Source organism: Haliaeetus albicilla, chromosome 9 (assembly GCF_947461875.1).
Source record: "Haliaeetus albicilla chromosome 9, bHalAlb1.1, whole genome shotgun sequence".
NCBI classification, from domain to species: Eukaryota; Metazoa; Chordata; class Aves; order Accipitriformes; family Accipitridae; genus Haliaeetus; species Haliaeetus albicilla.
The window spans coordinates 1,076,386-1,101,514 of NC_091491.1; the positions used below are offsets into that span (position 1 = coordinate 1,076,386).

At 41.5% G+C, this 25,129-nt stretch overlaps 1 protein-coding gene and 1 long non-coding RNA gene across 13 annotated transcripts in view; one reads left to right on the forward strand and one right to left on the reverse strand.

The window, feature by feature from the left end:
* Window positions 1-90: 90 nt before the first annotated feature.
* SGSM2 (small G protein signaling modulator 2) overlaps window positions 91-25,129 on the reverse strand; it is a 65,314-nt gene continuing 40,275 nt past the window's right edge. For 3 of the 8 annotated variants that reach the window (XM_069790819.1, XM_069790822.1, XM_069790826.1), the window contains exons 10-24: window positions 23,342-23,505; window positions 22,657-22,786; window positions 21,053-21,187; window positions 17,464-17,614; window positions 16,841-16,905; window positions 16,236-16,381; window positions 15,663-15,791; window positions 11,510-11,692; window positions 10,013-10,417; window positions 9,219-9,343; window positions 7,890-7,972; window positions 7,298-7,407; window positions 5,889-5,985; window positions 4,486-4,653; window positions 91-3,081 (exon numbers count right to left, since the gene is read on the reverse strand). In XM_069790819.1, the coding sequence (XP_069646920.1) occupies window positions 2,993-3,081; window positions 4,486-4,653; window positions 5,889-5,985; window positions 7,298-7,407; window positions 7,890-7,972; window positions 9,219-9,343; window positions 10,013-10,417; window positions 11,510-11,692; window positions 15,663-15,791; window positions 16,236-16,381; window positions 16,841-16,905; window positions 17,464-17,614; window positions 21,053-21,187; window positions 22,657-22,786; window positions 23,342-23,505 (2,180 nt within the window). In that variant the 3' untranslated portion in view covers window positions 91-2,992. The remainder of the gene's footprint in view (window positions 3,082-4,485; window positions 4,654-5,888; window positions 5,986-7,297; window positions 7,408-7,889; window positions 7,973-9,218; window positions 9,344-10,012; window positions 10,418-11,509; window positions 11,693-15,662; window positions 15,792-16,235; window positions 16,382-16,840; window positions 16,906-17,463; window positions 17,615-21,052; window positions 21,188-22,656; window positions 22,787-23,341; window positions 23,506-25,129) is intronic. The other 5 variants (XM_069790820.1, XM_069790821.1, XM_069790823.1 and 2 more) reach the window with 5 other exon arrangements.
* LOC138686713 (uncharacterized) lies at window positions 3,076-24,650 on the forward strand. 5 transcript variants are annotated; one of them, XR_011326018.1, is made up of 4 exons: window positions 3,076-3,633; window positions 9,843-12,672; window positions 14,285-14,525; window positions 23,233-24,650. It is a non-coding gene; the product is annotated as an uncharacterized lncRNA (long non-coding RNA). The 5 variants fall into 5 exon arrangements; XR_011326015.1 differs by lacking the exon at window positions 23,233-24,650 and adding an exon at window positions 4,732-4,927 and having other exon boundaries at window positions 14,285-17,354; XR_011326017.1 differs by lacking the exon at window positions 23,233-24,650 and adding an exon at window positions 4,732-4,927 and having other exon boundaries at window positions 10,020-12,672; window positions 14,285-17,354.

Below are 25,129 nucleotides of genomic sequence, written 5' to 3' on the forward strand. Positions count from 1 at the left end.
TTCCCAGACAGCCCTGTCCTTAGGACTCCCTGTTCCGTCTCTGAAATTACCTTGGTGGGAGACAAATAGCTTCCAAGGAGCTCCACAGAATGCCTTGACGATAAGTATTTATTCATATGTTACATTTAAACATAAATAATTGAGCAATAGAGTAGTCTGCTCCCAACAAAAATAAATAAGTCAATACACAATATTCATAAAATACAATTAGACAGAATGTTATAACAAATACAACAAAGTTCGCAGAGGTTTGTTGTTTTTTGTTTTCTTTTAAACAGAGTTGTATGGTACATTCCCAACATACCAAAGAAAAATAGTGCAGTTCTACTTTTTACATCACTTCCTCAGGCTCCGATTTAGAGGGTTTTCTCGCTCTTGTCAATTTTTTTGAAAAATACTATTTCAGTTTTCAAGTGAACCAACAGACACACAAACTGAAGCGCTTTTGAGATCTTTCAGCAACCATGCACTGGCCTATAAAACAGTTGGACACACAGCTATAAATAATAATGAGATCAGATTGCGAGCATGCCTGCAGCACAACTTCTTGGCTCCTGGTCCTGAGCACACCCTAACTCCTGGAGGCGCGGGGGTGAGCAGTAGAGCTTATCATAACTTTTTCCTTCTGTAACTCCCACTGTTGTTATTTTAGCACTGTAATGCGCAGAAAGGGGGTTTCCTTCCCAACAGCCTCCTCTGCAGCATCTCTCTCAGAACTGAGTGGGCTCATCTGTTCTCGCTTCTGTTTTGCGACCCTGATGCTTGTGAGCCCGGAGGACAACAGGCTCGTCCTTGAAGGCATCTGGCTACACCAGCAATGGGGGACTTCTGGTTTGGGTTTGTGTTTTTGTTTGGTTGTTTGGTTTTGGTTTTTTTTACCCTCCCCTCAAATTTTTGGAGACCAATTTAAGGGAGGGCTTGGCTATTGAGCCAAGAAGCACTTTGTGTGCATTTTTTCCCTTTTTGGACTATTATTTACCATTTGTAGTTTACTGCAATCATAAAGGAAGATCTAAGCACAGATAGTCTTTCTAGAACCAAATCTACCCTCTTGTGCAAGTAGTGCACAGCTCATGAGGATCCCAAGGCAGCACTTGCCTAGTGCAAAGAGCAAGAGTGCCCACTGCTCAGGTAATCACAAGACTAGAGTTACTAAATACTTCCTATTGGTATTTGAATTTTCAAACAGAATAATTTTATTTCCTACACCTCTCTTTTTTGCTGAAATCTGATGTTAAAAGCTCATGTGAACTGATCTAATTCATGTAAACTTCTCTGAGCAACCTGATCTAGTTGAAGATGTCCCTGCCCATGGCAGGGGGGTTGGACTAGATGACCTTTAAAGTTCCCTTCCAACCCAAACCATTCTATGAAAAGCACAGAGTTGTTTTCTCTACAAGGTTGAATGGAAACAAAGCTGTCTGCTCTGAAGGATAAAAAAAAAAAAAAACACCCAAGAAGCAGAAACAAATATTCAGATTAAAACTTTTTTTTTCTCTTTAAAAATCGCTGAGGTTCTAATGGCAAAGGGTGGAATACTTTGGAATACATGCAGTGCTTACACTAAGTTCCTAGGTTTCCTAGGAGCACAGGTCGCGAGTATCCATGAAATCTGCAGCTAACCGCATTAGCAAAAACCTGCTCCCTCCCTCCCTCTCGCTGACGGAGATATACTTTACTTGGAAACAACATGCACCCTGGGAAGGTAGGTAGGTAAAGTACATGTGTTAATTTTATACAGTGTGATGAAGTGCTAGGACAGCAGCAGACCTATTTGCAGCTCCAGGGCAGAAGCCCAGCTAACCCTTAGTCACCTCTGCTCTCTATGCAGGATGGGGTGAAACATATGCTGCTAAAGCATGCAGCCAAGCAGGAAAAGAAGTGGCACAGAACTTCCACGGGGCGCATGGACAGCTCTATGAAACAGCATGGTGCTGCAGCAAAGGGGATCGGATCCCGGGCAATGATTTCAACTGCTTCATCAGGCAAGTGCTGATACCTGCTTGAGTAGATGCGTGCCTGGTTTGCATTCACAGGATCCCAAGGAAAGTCCTCCCGGAAAGCTCTGCAGAGCAGGGAGGAGGAGGCTAGTAGTGTGCAGTGAGTAATCTGGAGGAGGCGAGGCTCTGCTGTGTCTGCTCTGTGATGTAGGATCTGAACTTCATGGCACTCTGCACAGACGCAAAGAGTGTGGGAGCTGCTAACATGAGCAGGGGACCCATTTCTGTGTGCTAAACTTGTTAACCTGAACTACATTAGGCAGATCCTGTCATCTGGGAATATTTGCAGAGTAAGTTTGCAAAGTAAAATGAAGGCATGTCTATGGCATGTGTAGGCCATGAAGACTCAATAGCACGAGCTAGTCAGCAAAGGCTAACTGATGTTTTTAGCTAATGTTGCCAGATCTTCACTGCTCATATTAACTATGTTATTTAGTTTAAGGCCATTCTTCCAGCTGGTAACTTTATTTACTTTAATTGCTGCTAAATATCCTGCTAAATGTATTCTCTTCCATGTTCAAGGCATAGACAATGAATCCACAAACGTGCTCCACCAAGGACCCAATTCAACACTTGCAACACTTTTTAGTGAGTATTGGAACTGGCCTTACCTCCTCCATGGAAGGTTCTGGCAGAGCACACAATGTGCATCCAGGCTTTAAAGGTGCAGTAAGTCAAAATATAAATGTTCTAGTATGTCAAATCCCCCCCTTTTTAATATCTCAAATATGTAGATAGATGGTCTTCTAGAGAGGGAAATAAGAGAATGCAAAAAGATTTTGTCTAGAAATACAAAGTGAGTGTAACAAGGACTATCAAACACAAACTTTATCTGGTAAAGGAAAAGTTCTGGTTTTAAAAGTCTGTTACAAATCTCTTTGATATTTATTACATTACATGGAAGATGCAATTAAAACACCATTTTGAAGTTACAGTGCAAGAAACGCTCCATCCGATAGCTCACAAGGCCCACAATGACAGTCTGTTCATGATCACTTATTTTCAATCAGTGTCTGCACTTTGTAGACAAGGTCTCTTGCTATCCTCAGAATTTCCTCGGCATTATGATGCTCTGCCATTTCTAAAAGACACAGACAAACATTCTTAACTGTCAGCAGTGGGAACTTTTCTGCCTAGCATTGATGCTATTCATGTAGCATTAACATTAATAAATCAGTGTAACATTAGCAGCAATCCAAAAGCATTGAGGGGGTTAGGTTTGTAGAATTAAAGATAGAATAAGCGGATGAATCCCTTAGTGCTGTAGGTCCTGGCATCAAGATCTAATCCTTTTGGTGTCAGTTCTCTTGTTGCAGAAATCCCAGTGCCCTGTGACCCCAGACCAGGAATGGGAGATCTGTACCCACACGTGCCTGTGAACAGCTCTCCTGGCATCTCAAAAATGTAAAGCTGAGCTCAACTTGATCAAGATACATCTCCAGGCAGGGACTGTTGCTGGAGGGTCTGGGATGAAAGTGATAAATACAATTAAGAAGGGCTTCATGTACATGGGGCAACATGCCCACATAGTTCCACATACAGATGTCCACACTGAAGCTTGACGCAAGATCAGGAAGTAGCTCTTGACAGACCTGAATCTTCAGTTCCACAATAATCATTTCATTCAGCTTAGGTAAGTACTGAGGTTTTTTTTTGTTTGGGTTTTCTGGAGGGTGGGGTTTTTTGGTAGTGCTTTTTGAGGGAAGCATTAATGTATAGCTTTGGAATAAGAGTGGCTGAGGCAAAAACCAAATTTGGGGCTTCTGCAACAGATGACTGAAAGCCACAGCACTGATAATTTAGTAAATTACTGTGATTACACAAAATTGTTTCCAAATCTCTTAAAATATCCTAACAGGGAGCACTCGTTTAGGACTAACTTGCATTCCACAGCCAGGAAGGGACCTAGCTCGCTTTGGCAGAATACTTTTTGCTCTGGCAGTAGATGTTGGCTAGCATCTATGGACAACTATGGTAAGCAATCAACCATGGAAGCAGTTTGGGATGTTTTGCACGAACAGTTGCTTATACGTTTCAGCCTCAGCAGAGTCAAGCCCTCTAAACAGAAATGACTCTGGCAATCTTAAAACCCATGAGAGACTTTTGCAAAAAAAAAAAAAAAAAACAAGCAACATTTTAACACCTCCCATTAAACCAAGGGCAAAGAGTCACTGTGGCAAATCTTTTTAAGAGAAATTATGAAGCTTGCTTTGTGGTAATTTTTACCACTGACACTGAAATAGCTACCATCTTCTATGGTCCATGTAGCTCTTAAAACACTGCTGTTTGTGTGCCAAGTCAGATCTTCAGGAAGCATGTAAAAATCTGGGCTCTTTGTTTACATGAAGGGGTAAGAGATTCAGAGCTTAAAATGACCAGGGGCTTGTCATGACAGCAAGAACACTGCACAACTGCAGACAGTCTGAGTAAGGGAGAAGGAGCAAACGCTGGCTTTTTATCAAAATGGCTCTCTTAAGTCTCTTACCGTTAAAAAACTTGATGATATCAGTGAAGTCCATGTTGTTATCACGGATAATCTCTCGATAAACTTCCACAAGTGCTAAGGCAATGAAAAGGACAAAATGTTCTGAAGAGATGTGCTTTGCTGCCCAAATAACTTCCCACACTGTAAATACATCCTCGTACAACAATTCTGAATGGGAATAAACATTACAAGAGCATCTGATTATTCAAATTGACCATTTCCCCCTCTCTAACTAATGTCTTACAGGCCTTACGCAGACATCAGCAGTACTTGATGACTCCTCCTTTTCCTCTCCCCCTCTGCTCCAGCCAACTTGTGTCACTTACTTGTGCAAGTATGGCAACAGAATTGGATTTAAAGGAAAATTAAGAAAGAATGTAGGTGTGGCAGTGCAGATGACCCCAGGAAGATGTCTAAACTGCAGTAACCATGTGACAGCAGCGTAAGTAGACTCATTTATTCTAGGCAGGGCTACATGACAGGCTGCAAATCTGACTACGTATCCAGGACCCCCTTCTTGGCTTTCCAGTAGACCTATTGGCGCTAAAGCTCTGCTATTTTTAATCAGCAACAATTAATTGTATAGCAGATGTGTGTAAGCTAGGTCTACATATGCTGCAATTCAGATATGACCATGGAAGCTTTGTTGTCTTGAACCATATAGGCTTGTCTTCTGCCCAGTCTGTCACAGTGAGGTCCAGGGGACTGGGATGTGGGGAACAGGCAATTCTCTGTGAAGGAGCAGGTAGAGGGCTTAAGAGTCACAATTCCTGCTCCCTCACTTTCAGATAGTTGCTCATAATATATAGCTGATGGATATGTATCATCTCCCTCTATCGCCTTTGTGCTGAGAGGGATGTCTTCTTTTGATTCTTGCAGATCAATCTGTAACTAAAAGGAGCTACTGACTTGCCTGATAGCATGATGGGTGTCTCTATTATAAGCAACCGCTTCTGTTAGAGTGGGGGTGGGTGGGTGGATGTGCTTGTGCAGGGATCTCGAGATTCTGGGGTGCTCCCACAGTATATAAAGTACAGCACTTGGCAAAGTACAACAGCTGCTGAGCTGTTGCTGAGCTGCTCCTTGTTATCAAATGGATTAGAAAGGAGGTATCAAAGCTTACAGAGGAGTGTGATCAACTTGGGATCTCACCTTCTTGAGCAAACAGGTATTTGCACCGAGCAGAAATTTGGCTCTAACCACATTATCAGGAATTTACAACACCCCTCTCTAAGCTTTGACTTATTCCAGTGCTAGTTCATCTCTCAAAGTTGCATTAGCTTTCATAGCTATACATTCTCTTGTGAGCTTAGCTGCTACTCACCATATAGACATTTAGACCAAAACAGAGAGCTGTTCACAGTTTTGCACAACTCTAAACTATAGGCATAGAACATTATTACCTCTTTTAAAGTCAAGCAGGAACCAGCGATAGCAGAAGTAAAAGTGAGTGTAATCTCCGTTCTGGTGCATCAATTCAAAAAGCTCTGAGTCTAGAATCTAAAACACAAAACATCCGCTGTCAGTATCTTGTCTGAAAGTAGCCAAGATCAAAGGTGTTGGAGTCTGGTTAAGACTTCCATGCTGCTCTAATCACCTGATGCTGTGGTTAGTGAGAGCAGCTGCTTAGCACAGATACATCCTTTTACTATGTCTTTACAAAATGCCTGTGATGTGGGTGCCCTGACACAGACTGATGAGGTGAAGAGTTACATTACTGCTGTGCAGGTATGAGGTGACAACAGTCAATCTTCACTGTGATTTTAAAGGTCCAAGCACCAAGTTACAGATCCTACTGATTCTCAACAAGTGGCAAATTTTCATCTTCCCACCCAACTCTATTCTCAGCTTGTAATGTAGGAGCTGGTGTGCAAAGACTGAAATCCATTCACCTGGGGAAAAGAAGGGAAGGAGACTTTTTCATTCCAAGTTGGTAATTCTGATGAGCAGTGGCACAGTTCCACACTGCAACATCCAAGATCTCTGGAACTGAACAACTACTTGCCAAATATCTGGTAGATGTCTTAAATCTGTAAGTACATCTATAGTCATTCCTCATAGATGTCATCCTAAGGGCTGCTGGATAAGAAGGGTGGCATCCTCTGACAGTCTTGCTACTCAACAGAAACTGCAGCTGTACGTTCATGTGCTGCCTGCATTTGCCGTGCTGGCCATCTTCTTTGTTGACTGACCTCTATTTTCATTACTTTTTTAATATGCCACCTATCAAACAAAATAATGGCTTATCATGATAGTTTTCACCCTTCTTTATGCTGTCTTGCTCAGGTGCCTGGTGCTTTTCGGAGTGGAATGTCTAGGCCTTAAATCTGTCCAAAAAACCCCCATTCAGCAAGCATCCTGTGTGAATACAAATATAGCTATGGTCTACTTACAGGTTTAAGAAATTTGTGCCACAAATATGCATGTTTTCTCTTCCAAAAAGCCGTGAAGACTGGATGTTACTGCTATTTCTCATTGACTTCAGTTGGAGCTGGACTGAGCCATAAATAGGAGTCATTACATTGTGTAGCTGGTGTACTGGAGGCAGATGTTTGGGGGGGTTTGTTTTCTTTGTCAAGATGAATTGACCTGCTCTAATACACACGCTTCAATGTGACAGCAAATACTGTCCCCTGAGAAGCATGAAATCAGTTTGGGCCTGTATAAAACAATTCTTACCCTACCCAGCTCTGAAGTACCAGATGACTAGGAACCTAGTATTGGAGTTCCTGCCCTTCACTGTGGTATCAAGCTAGTTCTGAGCCTCTGCCAGAACCTCATCTTCTTTCAAATAAGATTAAAAAAGACTCACTTGGATTAGGGACCGCATGTTGGCAAAGTGTGTGTCCATAGCACCTCCATTGGGGAAGTTCTGGCTCATCCTCTTCATCAGGTGGCTGAAGCAGCTGTAAGCCAGTTGATCTGCAGATACAATGCAGAACACTTGGTGTTGTTAATTGTGTGACTTCCTTGAACCAAAATAATGAACTGCAGGGCAAGCAAAAAACAGGGTTTTCCCCTTTGATGTTCCCTAATCCCATCACCAGTATTTAGATGAAACAGAAGACAGCACCTGACCCTGGACCATTTTTACTAGTTATGTTTCAAAAGAACCCAGCTTGCAGTTGACTCTTCAGCTTCAGCAACTGCTGGAACACAGTTGCTGTGAAAATTTAATAAAATTTAATCTGGAAGTCAGTGAGTGAAGAGGGAATCCCCAAGATACTAATGTTAGCCATTTCAACAACAGTCACACTTAGAGAAAAATATGAATCAAGGGCTGCAGGTCTGATTTGCCTGGTGAGCTAGCTCTGGTTAACACATACAACTTCTTCTGAAATAGCATTTCTAGAGAAAGACCTCCCTAAAGATACCAACATGTTCCAAAAGAAAACTCTTCCTACCATTGTCAAGTATAACCATCAAAGGAGCCAGGAGGTCACACATGCCTTGAACATAACCAACGTCTAGGTGCTCCCAAACATAACTGCAGAAAGAAGAAAACACAAGAGATAATAGGATTAAAAATCCTCTTGCTGCATGGTAGCCTCAAAAATTTGTCTTACACCTAAAATACAACTCCTTTTGGAAGCTTTTAAGTGTCTTGTTCTAGAGTGCTGTAAAGATAAAGCTAGAAGTCCAGAGAACTACAACAATTCAAATCTTCCAACACAGTGGTATAAAATGATGAGTATTCTGCTAGTTTTTTTTCCAGAAAAAAATCCTAAAAGCTTTATAAACAACCCACAATGAGGACAGACTGGCATGTGAGACTGGAATATCTCTTGTACAGTGACTCTTGCTGTAGGCTCTTAATGTCTTGTGAAAGGGTAAAAGAATGTGATCGTCTACTTACAGGATGAATTAATATTGAATTTTTCTCTACCTGTTCCTCAAAAGCTAAATACTGTATTGAAGTCTAATTTGATTACACAAGATCAAATCTTAAGTAGCTGTTGTGTGTGTGTGTCTCAGAACTTTTTGACACTTCACATTCCAGAGTGTTTCACAGCCCTGTATTGTTTTCTGCTTGGCTATAGAGTACCAAACCTTACACACATGGCTTGCATATCAATAGTTTGTGAAAAAACAGCTAACAAAAGCATAACAGTTTATGGGAAAAAAGCCCAGATTTTTAAAAGGTACCTAGAATTTTTTAGCTTTTGGGTTTTTTTGCCCCACCTAGGTGGAAACTTGTTATCTTCTCTGAGTGTTAAAGTCTATGACACTTTCTGCTTTAACTATCTTTAGTTGAATAGCCTTCATGGCAATTTGCATTCCTAAAAGTGAAAACTAGCTTTCTATTGATTCTAGCTGGTCTCAGTGGTTAAAGATGCTGGTTTGATTTGAAGATGTAGACTTTGTCTACTTCGTAGATGTCCCTCAACACTGTATCTGGGCACCACTATTATTGTCATCTTTATAACACACCATTAGAGCATGGATCTATTATCCTGATAAGTAGGAAACCAAAGCAAATAGTACATTTAGAGAATAGTTCAAGGTGACTGATAAGGTCTGTCTCCTGAGGTAGAAAGAGAATCTTCTCAAACCTGCATTCCAAACTGCCGATCATACCCATGCTCTCTAACCTACCATCTTACCTGTTCCTCCTTCTTGCAAGTTTAAGTTAATTATTGAGAATTTTTATACAGACTATTATTTTCATGTTATTACAGTTTATGGATTATGACAGAAATGTGAAAAGCAGTTTGGTTTACAAGCTGTATTACCTGCACATGACATTTCGGAGTTTCTCCAGGTTATCGGCAGTAAAATACCAGTAATTCCGATCGCATCTCTGGACATCTTTATCAATTCTGTGCAAATTTAAGGCAACAGTGTCCAATAACTCTATCTAGAAGAGAAAAGTTTTACTTAGATCTGCTGAGTTTAGAGCATTCCCAGGACTTTGTGCAGATTCGCTCTGAGAATCAACAAACCAGAAATAGTACAATTATACTTTGGGCATAGGAGAGCATCAAAATACTCAATTACTGTCCAAAATCCCAGGTGAAATGCATACACTTTCACTGGTAAATGTTCCAAGCCTGTCCTGTTTCCAAATGGTTATTTCCAGTTGAACAACTTCAGCAGAGAGAGAGGCAAAAACTCAACTACTAATCTGTTGACAGCAACACTAATAGAGGTGGTGGAGTCTTGAATCCAGATTTAGGTTATGGTTCAATTTGATTAAATGTGGGGTTTAGCTTGAATTAAATGATACTGAAATCTTTCAAGTGGTGTGCTGTCCACAGCCTCTGGCAATTTTTAGCTGCTGAGCTGTACATTCTTTTCCTTGCCCTCCCATTCAATAAAAGACCCAATTTTTTCTTGCTGTCTTATTTCCAATCTAGCTCAAAATCCAGATGAAAAGATTTGGATGCAAAAATCCTCGGTTATCATCCCACCACCTGTAGTTCTAGTTTGGAATTGTCTCTGATTAAATCCTATCTGAAAAAGTACAAGGCTTTGCTAGAAAAGCAATGCTGTGCAGAGAGATGATGATACTTATGTTGTGACCTACTGTGTAGGATGCGGCGCAGACAGAAGCAACATCCATTAAATAATCCACCTGGGAACACAGCTGCTCTTCTGATACAGAATCCTGAGACTGCAGTACAACCGACTTGGCTTTCTGTATACGCGATATGTCTGAATCAGTCCTTTCCAAGTCAGTGCTAGCTTCTTCTTCAGCCCCATCTTCAAAGGAGACACTCTGCCCGTCATCGATACTGGACAGGATGCCTGAGGCCACGGAGTAGTTCCTCGAGGATGGCAGCCCAGAGTCAGGGGAGTCAAACTCCACAGACTGTTGCTCTACGGCAGCTACTGCTGCTGGCGTGTCGGCAGACAGCATGGTGAAAGTGGGGTCGTCCTGACCTTTTGAGTCCCGCTCTGCTGAGTCCGTTTCATCTACAGATATAAAGACCTGGGGGTGGGCAGAGGAGAGAAGATTTGGATAAAGCAGGGGAGAATAGAGAAGCAAGAATCATTAATGTGGCATACGAACCTCCAGCCACAAGAGAGAAATGACTACATCATTTCAGTGGACAAGATCACCGATTAATAGATCTTCCCTGTATGCAAATAGTTGAGAGCTCCTCACTCAGTCTTTACATTGAGACTGTAAGTCTAAAAATAATACCGACTAATGATCTCATATCCATCTCCTATGATGATGTCTCCCCCCTTCATAATCTTCAGTTAGAAACACCTTGGAAAGCAGTGAAGCTTCCCTACCGGCAACACCAACACTAAAACCATCTGGTCATTGCAATGTATCTTTGAAGAAGACCGAGATACCTCAGGCCTCCAACAATCCAGTTCAGCAACTGCTGTTTGAAGTCAAGAGTGGCCTTCAAATTCTTTCCACCATGCAACCATTTTACCTCTTCTCTTGCTAAAAAACTCATTGTTGAACTGTTAAGTTCTGTTGCCTTACTGAAACCAGTTAGCTAACTGTTTGAAATCTGCATAAGTAATGGGATGCCCAGAGACACTTTTGGCACACACTTGCCAGCTCTCCTGTCCAACAATGTGAAAAGAAACCCCTTTCTTTGTTATTCAAGTTACTGAGAGGTTAATTCAGTCTGCCTTTCTACTACTTAGCATCTCACCTTAGACTGACAAAGGTCCCCTCTCCCCCCAAAAAATCATGCTCAACCTGTCAATCAGGGACATGACAGAATCAAAAATATGCTTTAATAGTAGTAATCTTTTGCTCTATGCTGGATAGAAAGCTATTCCTCTACTGAGAGAAGGATCTTCTATAGTAGGTGAACCCTTAAAGCCCCTTAGGCAGGTCCTGCTTAAGAACAGCTGTAGACTACCCAAAATACAGACCTGCTTTTAGCTCTATTATGGAGGCACTACAGCTTCAAATTCTGTACAGGATTCAAGTAGCTCCAGACTGGTGGAGCTGTGCTAACCTAAGTCTCTGCTTCCCTGGGCTGTACCTCTGCAAATGCCAAGCCTCCCGTGCTGCCTGCACCATATGGATGAATGGGAAGGGAGTACCTACATCGTTGCTGATGGTGGAGTCCCTGTGAATCAGTCGCTGGACATGGCTGTCAATGCTGCTGCCTGATGAAAACTTGGCCAGCGTAGCAGAATGTGATTCTTTCTCTCGCTGCCTTACAATGACCTCACAGGCTTTCCACTCAGCCATGACCTTCTGATACTGGAGAGCAATGTCTTCATCCACCTGCAGACAGACAGACAGATCCTGAAACGCTGGTGCTCCTTGAAAGATAGCATTAGCAATGAGTGGAAGCCAGGAGGAAGAGGTCTAAAGCAAGTGTAATGTTTCAAACCAAAAGCCTGTAGGATCCTGAAGCCCTCGTGCTAGAGCACACATCACTCTGACTGCAAAGCGCAATGACTGGAGCAGCAAGACGTTGCGTTTTTACTGCAGGGAATAAACTATCACTATAGATGCCATAAAAGATTCATATAAGCATGTGTATACACTCTCAACAGTGCTTTTGACATTATTCAGGAAAGAACAAAAGATGTCACTGGCTTACACGTGAAACATCACATAGAAGTCAGATGCAATCTGATGGAGCAATTGCTGCTTCTAACCAGATTATTACTAATTTCATTACACTGCCTTCCCAACTCCTTCTCTATTCCAACTCTAACATAGCCCTTGCAATGAATTCCCAGTTGCAGGTTCACAGACGTCAGCCTGTACAGAGCTAGATGCTGGAAGAGACTCCTGAACAGTAGAAATCCCAGCTCACACAGCCCAGTCTTGTGGCTCTACTGTGCATGGCCAGATCCAACCACTGGTTTCCATAGTAATAAAACAGATTTTTTGCCACTGCTGGCTTCCTCTGTTGAAAGAGAGACACAGAAACCCACCTTGAGCTATTAAGGGACACGTAGTAATTTTACTACTCTGTCACTTGTCAAGAGCTGAAGAGAAATCACAATTGTGAGTTGGCTTCAGGCTCCGGACTCTGCTGGCTGGAGTTGCTACCAGAGCATTCATGCTAAGAGCTGCAGGCTATTTGTCACTTGAGGTAGCTGTCGAGTCATAAATCATAAAATACAACAGTTAGTGGAAGGCTGGAGGACAGCCACGTTTGGGAGTGCCCCAGATACTGATGGATGACTGCAAAAATATCATCAGAAGGCAAAGATGATAAATCACCCGTGATGACTTCAGTTAAGGACACGGTAAGTTTCCTATACATGCAAATGTTATGACTGTTTTCAGGTCATTCATTTAATAGACTCTTACATTCAATGGTAAGCTTTAGACTCAACAGCACATTGCTTTGAGGTGTCGGTTATTACTGTTATTTACTACTGGTGTTGAGTAGCTTATTAGAATTCCAGATAAGGTTTGGAGCACCTCTGTGTTAGTATGGTACAAACTCAGGGAAAAAAATTTCCTATAGGAGCTTGCATTCTGCAGATCAGATATTTTATACCTTGCAACATTTATTTATTAATTTACTGTAATTTCTATTACACAAATGGACTCAAATATTTATCTCTTCTTGGCAAATCTCTTATGTTCTAGCTGTATACATGCACATGCCCTTTGAAGCTAGGGCTAGAATCCACAAACTGTGGCTCAAGATCTCCCACTCTAAGTATCTGGGTCCTTTTTTCAGTTCCAGACATACCTTCTATTTTTACACATAGATCATAAATCTGATGGTTCGTATACCTGTGGAGAACAGACAGCAAAATGCAATCTATGCAAGAAACCCCCAATATCCTATATTTCTTGAAAATTTAAGTTTAAAAAAAAAAAACATGGAACACCAAATGCAAATGTAATAAATTCACACTGCATCTGAAGTGCTGCAATTTAGCCAGATCACTGCTGCTGAAGCTCTGCACCAAATTCAAAGCATTTAGAAGGGCCCTCCCTTTTTCATCAAGACAGTAAGACTTAAGGAACCAGTCCACGTGGTGCTCTAGGAGAACTTCTTTATTAAACTTGTGCTGTATGCAAAAAAGGGGTGATTGAACAAGTCCCCTTGTAGAACAGACATACTTGCCAGCAGGACTATGGCAATGTATCAGACTGGCTACCTGGATTTGCTTCTCTTCTGAGGCAGTTTGCCTGGCCTTCAGGACATAAGGCAACCAGCAGGACTTACTGCCCTCAGTCGTTTCTAAGGTACTTTGTCTTCTTATGATGCTGATGTCATGGGAGGGCAGGAACTTGCCTCAGTAGTGCTCAGCGGAACATGCTTGATATACACACTATAGCCGGAAAATCTAAATATAAATACCTACAAAGATGCCTGGATTCAGGGTGAAGAATCTGGATTGTGGCCCTGTTTTGAACAGTTAAGGGGTATATTTCTCCATCTGTGTTCAGAACTGGTTTATAAAGATAAGTGTGAGGAAAAACAAGTCAAATTGCTGTAGCAATTTTTAGTAAGAAGAATGCTGCTTATAAAGTGCCCACTGTTTGCAAGATAGCTAATTTTTCTATTGCAAGGCTCTAGGTCAGGCTGCCCTTCTGATCTGCAGGTGCTCACAGGGATATAAAATATCCCCTGGAATATAAAATAATTGGGAGTTAGCAAATGCCAAATGTTTTGATATATAAACCACTCCTTATCCATTTAATCCAGAACAGAATCAGCTGCTGCAAGAGTTCTACCTCCCTGGTAACAACACTAACAGAAAAGCAGATTAATGTGTTAATTATACTCCAGGGCAAACCTCATTACTGTTCTAGACAGTTCAGCAAACATTTGGGTGATTCTTAATGTCAGTTAAAAGCAATGTTTTACCAACACACTAATCCAGACCTTACCCACAGGGCACTGTCCTACTGAAGTCCTATGGCTCTGCAAAGGAGAACATCCCTTTCCTCAAACGTCAAGGAGTAAGATGAGTGGCAGCGTTGGCATTTGTAATGGCAGAGTGGTGCTCCCACTATGTATGAGCCCAAGGACGGCAGGAGACCTTTACAATGGTGGCACTACCCCATCTGCTCATCGTAGTAGGCCTACACTTAAGTTCTTGATCCAAATGTGAATCAGCTCTACAGCTGCATTATGGTATGAACCTGGGCCTATTATGCATTGCCTGAGGGTAATAGATTAGCTTTGGCTCCATACTGTAATAAAAATGCCACACAGCATTCATAACAGCAACTACACTGGATCAGATAAAGGCTGGTGTAGCCTAGCAGTCGCTTATGGGAAGCATGTAGGAGTAAGGCACTGGAGTAGTGCTGTACTTTTCTCAGCACTCTAGCTTAGGACCACATCCAGTCTCTGTTCAGTAAGTGTAGCTGAGTGAAGGCATGACTGTCTGTCATTTTGCCCAGCTCTATCTGTTTGTTACCAGCCTGGTTTATTATCAAGGCACTTGCCTAGGAATTACAACAAATGAAAGCACTCGGCAAAGTAAAAAGTCGGTATTGCTATGAACAGATTAGCAAAGAGAGATAGTATAACTAAGAGATGGGCAAATTGTGGTTTCATTAATGGAAACTATATACTTAATGCCAAGTTTCATACTGTGAAATAAGGCTGTGACATAACCTAGGCAATTATTCACTGATCAATATTAGCAGCAGCATAGGAGATATTAAGAGGAGTAATGTCTCATCTGAAATTGCACCTTACATTTTACAGAGGCACTTCTTATTTCAGTCTAGCAAGAGCATAATGAACTTACAAACCAAACCTTCCTCTGGGTATTTTTAGCCTCTAGACAGTAACACCAAGTGCACTTTAGAAAGTACATCTGGGCTATTCACAGCTCCAGTAGAAGTCCACATATGCAGATGCAGTATCATATAGATAAGGTTGTTATTTCAAAGAGCATTTTTAAGTATAACTCAACTAACACACCATATAAAAGAGGGATGACTCAAATTACTATCCAAATGTCAATGTCTCCCCATTTTATAAGTGGCAAATTTGTGAAAACAGGATTTGCTCAGGGCAAGTGCATGTCACAGGCAGAGGCTGAATGCAGGTTTCCTGACTTCAATAAAAAACTCCCTTTTAATGATTTTCAGGCATGATAACATGATATCATAATCCCTCTACTAACATGCATCACTCATGTTTCAGTAGCATTTTCCCCTTAGGAATATTAAACAATAATAAAGACTAACACTTGCTATTAAGAAAACAAAACCAATTCTGCAAATGTAATTCAAATCCCCGGAAAGCTGTGCTTACCTGGTCCATTTCCTTTTTGGCCATGCCAAATTTATAGTGACCTAACAAGAATGGCCATACTTCCTTTCGAATCTCATGCTGTACCCCGCCGTAGTAAACTCTTCTAAGTAATTCCAGTTCCTTGTAATTCTACAGTAGTCAGGAGAAAGAGGTATTCAAGGTAATTACATCTTTATTTTCCTTAGGCATGCTCGTATACACTTAATACCAAGTATAAAGACAGTGAAATGCATGCACAGCACTAAATAAATTTTGCAACTTGATCCAGGCCTTTAGGGCCTTAGCTCAAATCCAGTCTAATATAGGCTGTCATGCCTCCCGTTAAAATAATCTAACTTTTAATAGACTAGAGTCATCATGAGATCAGTTGCTTTGATGTTAACTGATATCTTTGCTATCATTAGAGAAACAAAGGACAAAAGAGATTGTAAGAATCGACTCACTCGCTAGAAAGAGAAGTGATCCTGTGAAGACTAGAAAATGCTTTTAATACTTCCTGGGGTCCATTCTAAGGGATACCGTGCTCAACGCAGCAGTGTGTGGGAGCTAGCGTAATGAATAAATGTTACTTACCTTCTTGTCCTTCTGATACTTGCTCCAGACCTCTTTAGTCAGGCCGCCTGCAGCACTGGATGGTTTGTCAGGTGGGATAATAGTGTGGTTCACAAGGGCAGACAGATGCGTTCGCACTGTTGACAAATGGCGGCAGTAGGCAAGCCCTGTGGTTGGGGCAGGAGATAAACTTTTATAAATGAGCATCTACCTAATATCAGCAGCCCCTTTTTGAAGATGAAGCCGTGTGACATTTTAAACCTGCCACTAATAATCCTATATGAACTAAACTTGCATTGTACTGTATAAGAATGAAGAATTGCAACAGAGCCAAAGATTAACTAAATCTTACACAGACTAGTAAAATCCAAGTAGAGTATTACACTGCAAAGTAAAACTACATTCTGTCTTCACTAAGCATCAGTTCACCCATTGCTATATGCAAAACCCACAAATAATGGAATTATGAAGCTATGACACTTGAGTCACGTCCACCCTACTGCCGTGAGGTGATCTGACTCACAACCATAACTTTGCGTTTGGACTGCTTTCTAAAACAAACATCACATGTTTTTTAGATAAGCATATGGATACCACAAGGGCTGGATATAAGAAGCTTCACTTACATCCATAAAAGGCTCTGGAAACTATTTGCCTCTTCATGCTTTCACACAACATCTTTAATGGAGTTCTGTGGAGACACATTAACAGGAATGTGATAGGTCACGAGGACAGAGATCATCATGAATTTTATGCTGATCCCTATGACCTAACACATAGCGATTCTTTTTCTGCACCAAGATTTATTTAGCTAAAGGACAACAATAGTGACAAATTGCATTTTTTTAAAGCATTTCCCCCACCAGCATTTTGGCCCAAAACAGATTCACCTGGCACATTTAGCTACAACTGCTGCAGATGCATTATAAAGGTCCTTGTCAAATTAGATAAATTGTTGCCCTTCATTGTAATTGTTAATTACTTGTTGAAGAAATGCTTCCAGAGCTGATTTATATTAAACTAGACAAAAGAATTAGATGCAATATTTTATGAAAATGTGACTTGAGAGTAGTTTAATAGGTTAGTTTTAATAAACTAAATTTCTTGCTACATAACTCCATTTTTTCATGTTGGAAACTACTTGAAAATTGTCACACTCGTTCTCTGGTGCTGCAAACAATAAAACCTCCTTGCTTTTAAGTGTGGCATGCACAGTCTCGCAGGTAAGCTCTCTGCACAACTTGCTTACCTATCATGGATGCAGTTGCAACAGCTGGGTATATCATAGGGAGAGCTGCCTGTTGAACAGGAGACACACGAGGAGCCTTGGCTGCAGTGCTCCAGCTGCCATGAAAGCAAGTTTGCCCCAAAGCCTTGCATCTCTATCATTTCGCTGGTGTCTAGGAAAAAAAACCAAACAGAACAGCAGGCCATCAACCTTTTTTCTTCTTTTCTTCTCTTTCTTCTGTGCATCCTGATGGCTTCATGCTTTACTTTTCAGCAGGCTCTGAATCTTGATTCCAAAAAGGGGAGAGCACCGTCCTAGTGACCTCAGAAATACTGCTCTTGGCACATCTAAATCAGCTGCATGCTGTGCACGGTCACTTCCCATAAAGTCAAATCCCCTCACCATCTCCCCCTTTCTTGCCTATGCACATCCCAGTTTGTGTTTCAAAGAGAATAGAGAAAAGGGTGCTGCAGTAACAACTAAAACCGGTTCTTGTGTAATGCTATGGTAATGTTATTTATGGCCAGAATAGGTAATCTAACCTGACCTTCTATTTAATTCTGGTCTCAGAATTTCATTTTGCAGTTCCTGGAATCAGCCATATAACTGCTAGTCCAGTTAAAGTGAAAGTTTGAGCATAAAAGAAATTAAGACAAACTGATTCAGTTATTTTCTTTCAGAAGATGCTTCTTTACCCCTCAGAACCAGATCCTAAAATATTTAGCACAGAAGGATAGTTCAGGTCCTACTGATGTCAACACTATGTTTATCAAAGTAGGATGTTCTGCAGGAAAATGTGATCCAACAGTACAGTGCAGCTTCTTGAGTTATCCCTGCTCCACCAATTCTATTTGTCTTTTTAACTCGCTTCAGGAAGGCGACCCCCCAAAAATCACCAGTTGCCTTCAGAAAGCTTGGCTTCAGCTCTTCAACTTTCCCAGCTGGCATTTGAGCTTGTGGGTTTTTTGTTTTATAATAAATAACTGGCCTTTCAGCTCACCCGTGATTAAAATTAAGGCAAATGCCATAATACTGTATGTCACTAAATTAACATTTGTAAGCAAAATCTAGTCCCCTGGGCCGTGCTTTTAAAACATACATTTGTTGGGTGGTGGTAGGGGCAATTCCAAACCATCTCATGCATTTTAAATCAAGGTAGCATAAAGCATTTTAGTAGTGCCTATTAGAAAGTGGGCATAGGTGAGGAAGGAGTGGAGTAAAAACATTTGTTAACAGAAAAAGCACAGGCTCATGCGGAAGCAGTCACGTGTATTTCATTTCACAAAACAAAGTGTGATGCAAAAATGCTCTTCACCTTAATTCTTCAGGAAGGAGCTGAATGACCCAGTATTTATTGCAGCTTCTTATTGGGTTCAAATAAAAACCATTGGACAAACTTTTTTAGATCATTATTTTTTGCCTCCCCTCTACAGACAAGAAAAGTGGGTTTTTCAGTTTTGATTTCTTACTTTATTTTTTAGAGAAACAAGGAAAGAACCCCACAGAACCTAAAGATTCAGATGAAAGGTACCTGAATTAGTGAAGAATTAGAGTGAACAGCATCTTTTCTTTAATTGTAGTGGTGTTATCTGTAACTTCAGCTACATGCAAAAGTCGAGCATGTTGCAAAATGTAGAAGCAAATGGCTAGCAAACCTGCTACATCAGTGTTGTCATTATTTAAAAGGGATGCTGCTGGAGAGACAACAGCTAATCCAATCTAGTTCAGCAAGAATCACTACTCAAACAGCAGACATAGTCCTAACTCTACCACTACCTTCAAAATTAAATAAGCAAAATCAGATACCTGACAGCTGTTCTAGTGGATAACTTCAAATTCCCATCACCTGACTAAAGACTAAATTGTGTTTCTTATGCTTTAGATCACAGTGTTAGCCTCTTAACATGTGTATGTGGCAGTGTTAGACCTTCCTCCTTTCCATTATCACCCATATCCAGACATGATCAGTTAAGACACACACAAACTCCCTGAAACGGTATCTTTTTTCAAGGGTAACGCTGTATTTTTGGACTTTCTTTCCATCCATACCTTTCAAGAACTCTTTATTCTGGGCTTTATCCATTTCTAGGGGCTACTACCTTGGGATAAATGTGTAGGCAGCCTACAAGAAATGAGGAGGATCTCCTTGAACACATTTTCATATCCTATCTAAACAGAACTTAAGCACTGTACAGAGATGCAGGGCAATTATTGTCTCCTACAGTCAGTCCCACCAGACCAGGGCTAACATCCATTTGGAACCAAAATTCATCGCTCTGCTATTTAAAGGTATGAGTGTCTTATCTGGAGTCAAAATACATTGTGTTTTTCTTAGGAAATAGAAATACCAGAAAAAGCATGTTCATTCTAACATAATGAATGAAAAATACAGACAAGAGCCAAACTTGCAAGCAGTTGCTCTCCTTCCTACTTCCTCTGCAGATGTCAAACTTTTGACAGCTACTTTACAGCCTGATAACAGAGAAGATTCTGTTCTTGCTGATACACTCCATTTATTAGGAAGAGGCGGAGGCTCTTGTTTTGATTATATCAGGAGTGTGCCAGGTTTGGCACATGCACTCAAGAGGTATCAAGGCCAAAAGTCTGGTGGTACTGAAGCTGTGCAGAACTGGTAAGCCTAGAGGGGGGAGAGATTTCACATGAACTAGTGGAGAGGCCTCGACAACACCTGCCTGTCTCTGAACAGCTGCAAGCCTTAGAATCCAAGCTGTGGAGGAGGGGTTTGGCCTGGGGAATGGATTATTTTATACACCATTCAGCTTCCTCCTTTGAGGAAGTGAGGACTTCTTAGCCTCCAGAACTACACTACTAGATCCTGAATGCATGTAATACATACACCTACTGGAGAATACCAACTTAATACATATGTTATGAATTGCTTTAGGAAAAGAATTAGATGACAAATTTTTGGAAAGTGGAGTCTTGCAGCTGATAATCTGAAACCCACCTAGCCTATGAATGCAAGAAGTGGAATGAAAGCACCTGAGCACAGAAAGGTATTGCATCTCCATAGTATCTTCTCTGCACACCTCTGCTACCTTATAGAGGTATCCAAAGCATGGAAGCATGCATACTTGCACCATCCCTGGGCTCAAATTGTAACTCACTACACTTCTGCCCTATTCTGTCTACACAGGCACACTCTATTTCTGACTTTGCCCGGCACATCACTACTATTGCTGTAATGGTTTACCTCTGACGCTTCCTATGCAAGGCTGCCCTCCCTGGTCTGTTACGCTGTACATGACTAACTCACAGAAGAATAATACAAAGACCTGTTACACTCCCTCCTCTTGTGAGAACATGTTCTAGTATCCAGCTTTTATGAAGGTGGGGCAGGAAGGCTCTGGAAGGAGAGAAGGTTTGTCTGTTCAGCAGCACACACGGTCAAAGGAGAGGGAAGATGCTGTTGTTTCCACTTTCCATAGGTTGTGAGCATATTCCCAGTCTCTCCACACAGTCAACTTAATCTCCAGATCTCATGGCGTGAGTGAAATGTTTTTCCCTGTAATAATGCCAACACTGTTGTATGCATCAGTGGAACGAGCTGCAATAGAGCTCTGGGACACAGGGGGAGGAGGATAAAAACCTTTCATCCTATTAGGAGCTGTGAGGTTCCGAGAGCAGATCATTGATAGCATTGCGTGTAGCTTATCTTCCTCCTCCTCATCATCGTCAACAGAGGTAGAGCGGCTGGCAGCTAAGTGGTGGTAGTTAATAGTTACTGCTCAAAGAAAATAGTGAAAGAGGAGCATAAGAAGAGAGAACTCGATTCTGCGGGAAAACTCAAAAGGACATGTTCAGCAAAGACAAAGGACTTGAACCCTGCCCTCCTCTTGAAGGCACAAGCTCCTGTAAATGGGTATGAAAAATGATTTTCTTACAGAAAAAAAAGTATGCTCCACCAAACACAGGCCAGCTTTTCATTGTGCACAGGCTGTATTCCCAGAGCACATCATGTGTCACATCATGGCAATAGAGAAAGGTCCCAATGCCAGCCTGCAGTAGGTGAGTATGCTTTTTAGCAAAACTCCATGGGAACTCTAGGCTCCGACTAGCTTTTCTCCTTCACCATGCCCTTATCAATGCTGTGGCCTCTTTTCCACTCTGAAACGTGTGCCAGATATATCTGGACAGCAAACATTCTGCTCCCCAGCATCGTCTGGCACTGCAAACATGCAAGGTACAGGCCTCCTCCTAAGGAAGCCCAAGGCAGGAGCCAGCTCTTGCACTCAACAGGCAGGTCTGTGCTGGATGTGCCCACAGAATCTGCAGTCCCCTTGATTCAGGCAAAGGCAGAACATGCTTTTGCTGGTGTGTGCATGACCTTACCTGTGCAAATCCAGAAGCCCTAATAAAGCACGGCCACCATTGTGGTTCAGTCCCCTGGGGTAAGGAGAGTTCAGCTGAGATTTCTGCTTTTTCAGCTGCAGTAAGACCCAACATGAGCAGTAAATCCAAATCCCCTGTAAACTTTAGGGTCTGATCTTCCTGGGAAATTCTTGCTTCTTTGCCAAGGGGAATAAAACTGAACATGCTGTTTGAGAACTAGCTCAAATGCCTTCTTGCATGTAAGGAATTTGTATTCACTGATGACATGAGGTGGTTTGGTGCTTGGGAGTTCATTTAGTTTCCTTGGAAGGGCCTTTATTTATCCATTGTTCAGTTCTTGCTTCCAAGCCAGGAAAACTTAGCCCAGGGAGTTCTTGGGGTACTTTAAGAGTTGAGTTTATGGTTGGTTTTTTTTCTTCTAATAACAACATTATGAGCAAGCAGTGTGGCCAATAAAAATATCCTCACTTCAGGAGCAAAACTGCTCTTTGCTAGTCAAGCAATCTTTGGTTTTAGTCTCAGTTTGCAAGCCCAGGGGAGTATTTTGAAAACTTCCTCTGCAAAACACAGAGTAAATGTAAACAAGATTCCCCACCTCAACTCCACTTCCACTAAGATAACAAGCTTCACTGCATTAAGGAAACCTACAGTAAGCTGTACCTGTTGATCACAATTATCACACAATGAAATTTTGTGATAGGTTTTCTTCTCCCCCCCCAAAAACCTGGCTTGTCCGTTACCTTCAGTTACTTCCCAGGATATTACTTCAAGGTTTTCTTAGGGCTTTGTTTTGGTTTTTTGTTTGTTTGTTGTTGTTGTTAAAAAAAAAAAAAAGCAACAAAGCAGAACAAAGGCACTTACTGTTATCATGCTTGTGTCCTGGATAGATAATTCTGAACACATAGTCTGTAGAAGTATCTTCAGCTGGCATTTCCTCTAGGTCCACCGATTTGTTGCTGTTCCGTTTTCGAAGCTTTGGAAATACCTTACCCTAGAGAAAATAATGATTCCATACACTCAGCTACAAATGACTAACAGAGCACAACAAACTAAGTACTTCAGACCTTTGGCATCTTAAATCTTAAAACTAAACTTTCAGTGCTGGGAGGAGGTGAGGCAGAAAACAACAGTAGAATCATATACAGCAGGTAGTTTAGGGGTACTTAACACAACTCTTCTGTGTGCTTAGAACACAGCTTTTTCTTGTAATCCATGGGAGTTGGGCACCAGCTTCTTCAATAATGCAAGCCTCTGAGAGCAAGTATGTCCCAGTCCATTTGAGCCTTGGTCCCTATCGTTTGGGTTCATATTTTGATAGAACAGCAGATTCCAGTTCATTGCTCAATGGGGTAATGAAGGTATGAACAATTTCTATAGACTATCTGTATAAGAATCAGATTGGACTAAATGGAGTTATTTTACCTCCCACTTTACTAGAAAGCAGCTGGTAATCAATGCCCAGGCTCTGTGGAGCAGGATGCTGGTTGAACAAAGACATTAAGATCAGCCCTACCTACTACAAGCAGCTCATCCAAAAAGGCAGTACCTTGCCCTGTTGGGACCAAAGTGGTGGTTCCAGCTGACCACGAGGCAGAAGACCATTTTCCAGACAGGAGAGAAATGCGAGGAGGTGACCTCCTTGGGGGAAGTGCAGCGGAGGTCTCTGAGTTCCATCCTGACTCACCAAGACTAATGTCCATCTGCTTTCTGCTGCAAAGGAGGACAAGGGAAGTCCACGCTGTTACATCAGAACCTCTACTTTATGCTCTTACCTTCTAAGTAAATTTTATTTGTGATCATCTCTAAGTAGATAAACAAACCTCTGTAAATCACAGTGCGATCTAAGGATGATCTCAGTCCTTAAGTCCTAAAGAAGCTCAAGATACAAGCAAACTATGACAGGCCTCATGCAGAAACATTTAAAGTGATTCTGAACACTAATATAATAAAGGAATAACTAAACTAAGTCTCTGGTGTATGACATAACTTGACAAAGGACACACAATTTAGAATGAAAACTAACCTAATGCATATAACCAGAGGCTGTCAGCTTTATTCTTGTGAGAATTAGCAAGTCACATTCTCTGTTGTAAATTTTTCTCACCTATCTTCACTGTCACTAGAAATTTAGCACAAATAAGAAAAACCACCCTGGGCTCTGAATACCGTTTTAAGCATAATGATCTGCATCTTGTACAATTTTCAAAAGAATTAAGTGAATTAGGTTCTTAATTTCCTTTTCCAAAACTGAATGAATGAGGCATCTGGAGCCACCTGGATAAAGGGGGGATCTCTGAGAGCAAGGTGTATTCTGCAGCGTGGCTGTGCAAGTTCCAGTCAGGTAGCTAGGTGCCATGGCAGGACAGCCAAGTGTCTGTCATCTTGTGCAAACAACAAAAATCACGTATATACCTGGCACCTGATACTGAAACAGCTTTCTCAGTGAAGAACAACAAAGGCTGTCATGTTTCATGTCTGTTATTTAACTCCCCTTTTCCTATGGAACTGCCAGAAAGCAGAGTGGTGATGCATCTGACCAGTCAGTGAAATACTGGACAGGCACAAAGTGTCCTGGGGAAGCTGATCGAAGTGAGGCAAATGGACCTCAACTAACATTGCAATTGTCATCCTCTACCAGCTAGGATTCTAGATTTTAACACTCATCCCCATATGTCCATAACTAGTCAGAAGTGTTAATGACACTGAGAGAGGAAAAGCAATCATTCAAGTGGCTCTCCTGCTTATGTATTTAAAAGCAATATATATAACTGTCTTCTAAAACAAACTCTTAGTTCAAAAGGTCCTTTAGTCCAACCTTAACTCAAATCTGACTCCAGTTAAAATTTCTAAATGTTGTCTTTGCTCTGTGATTTTGACTTAAGACTTGTGGTAAGGAAAGCAGTGGCAGAGACATTTTGTTCCAGATTCCTCTCCCTACATTGAGCAGAATGGGCTACTGAGAACTGGGTGGCTCTGGTTACACGCACTCCCTTTCTACAGGTTGATGATCCCACTATAGACGTGGCTGACAGACCTGCTTTTTTTCCCCCCTCTCCTTTTTTGTAATGGTCAATGGAGGGAGCCCATGCTTATAAAGCCAAAGCTTCTATGTTTAATACCTGCTGCTGACAGTTTCCCATAAGCGCTATTCTGCACGGATGCTCAGGAAAAAAAACAAAGCACACAGAAAAAACAAAGAACATAAAAAGCAATTGACAACTAGAGCAGTGTTAGGCAGAGGAGTTCTTACCAGGCCTTTCAGTGAAGACATCTGAAGAAGAAAAATGGTTTGCCTCCTTTTGCAATAAACCCCTAACAGGCACCATATAAAATG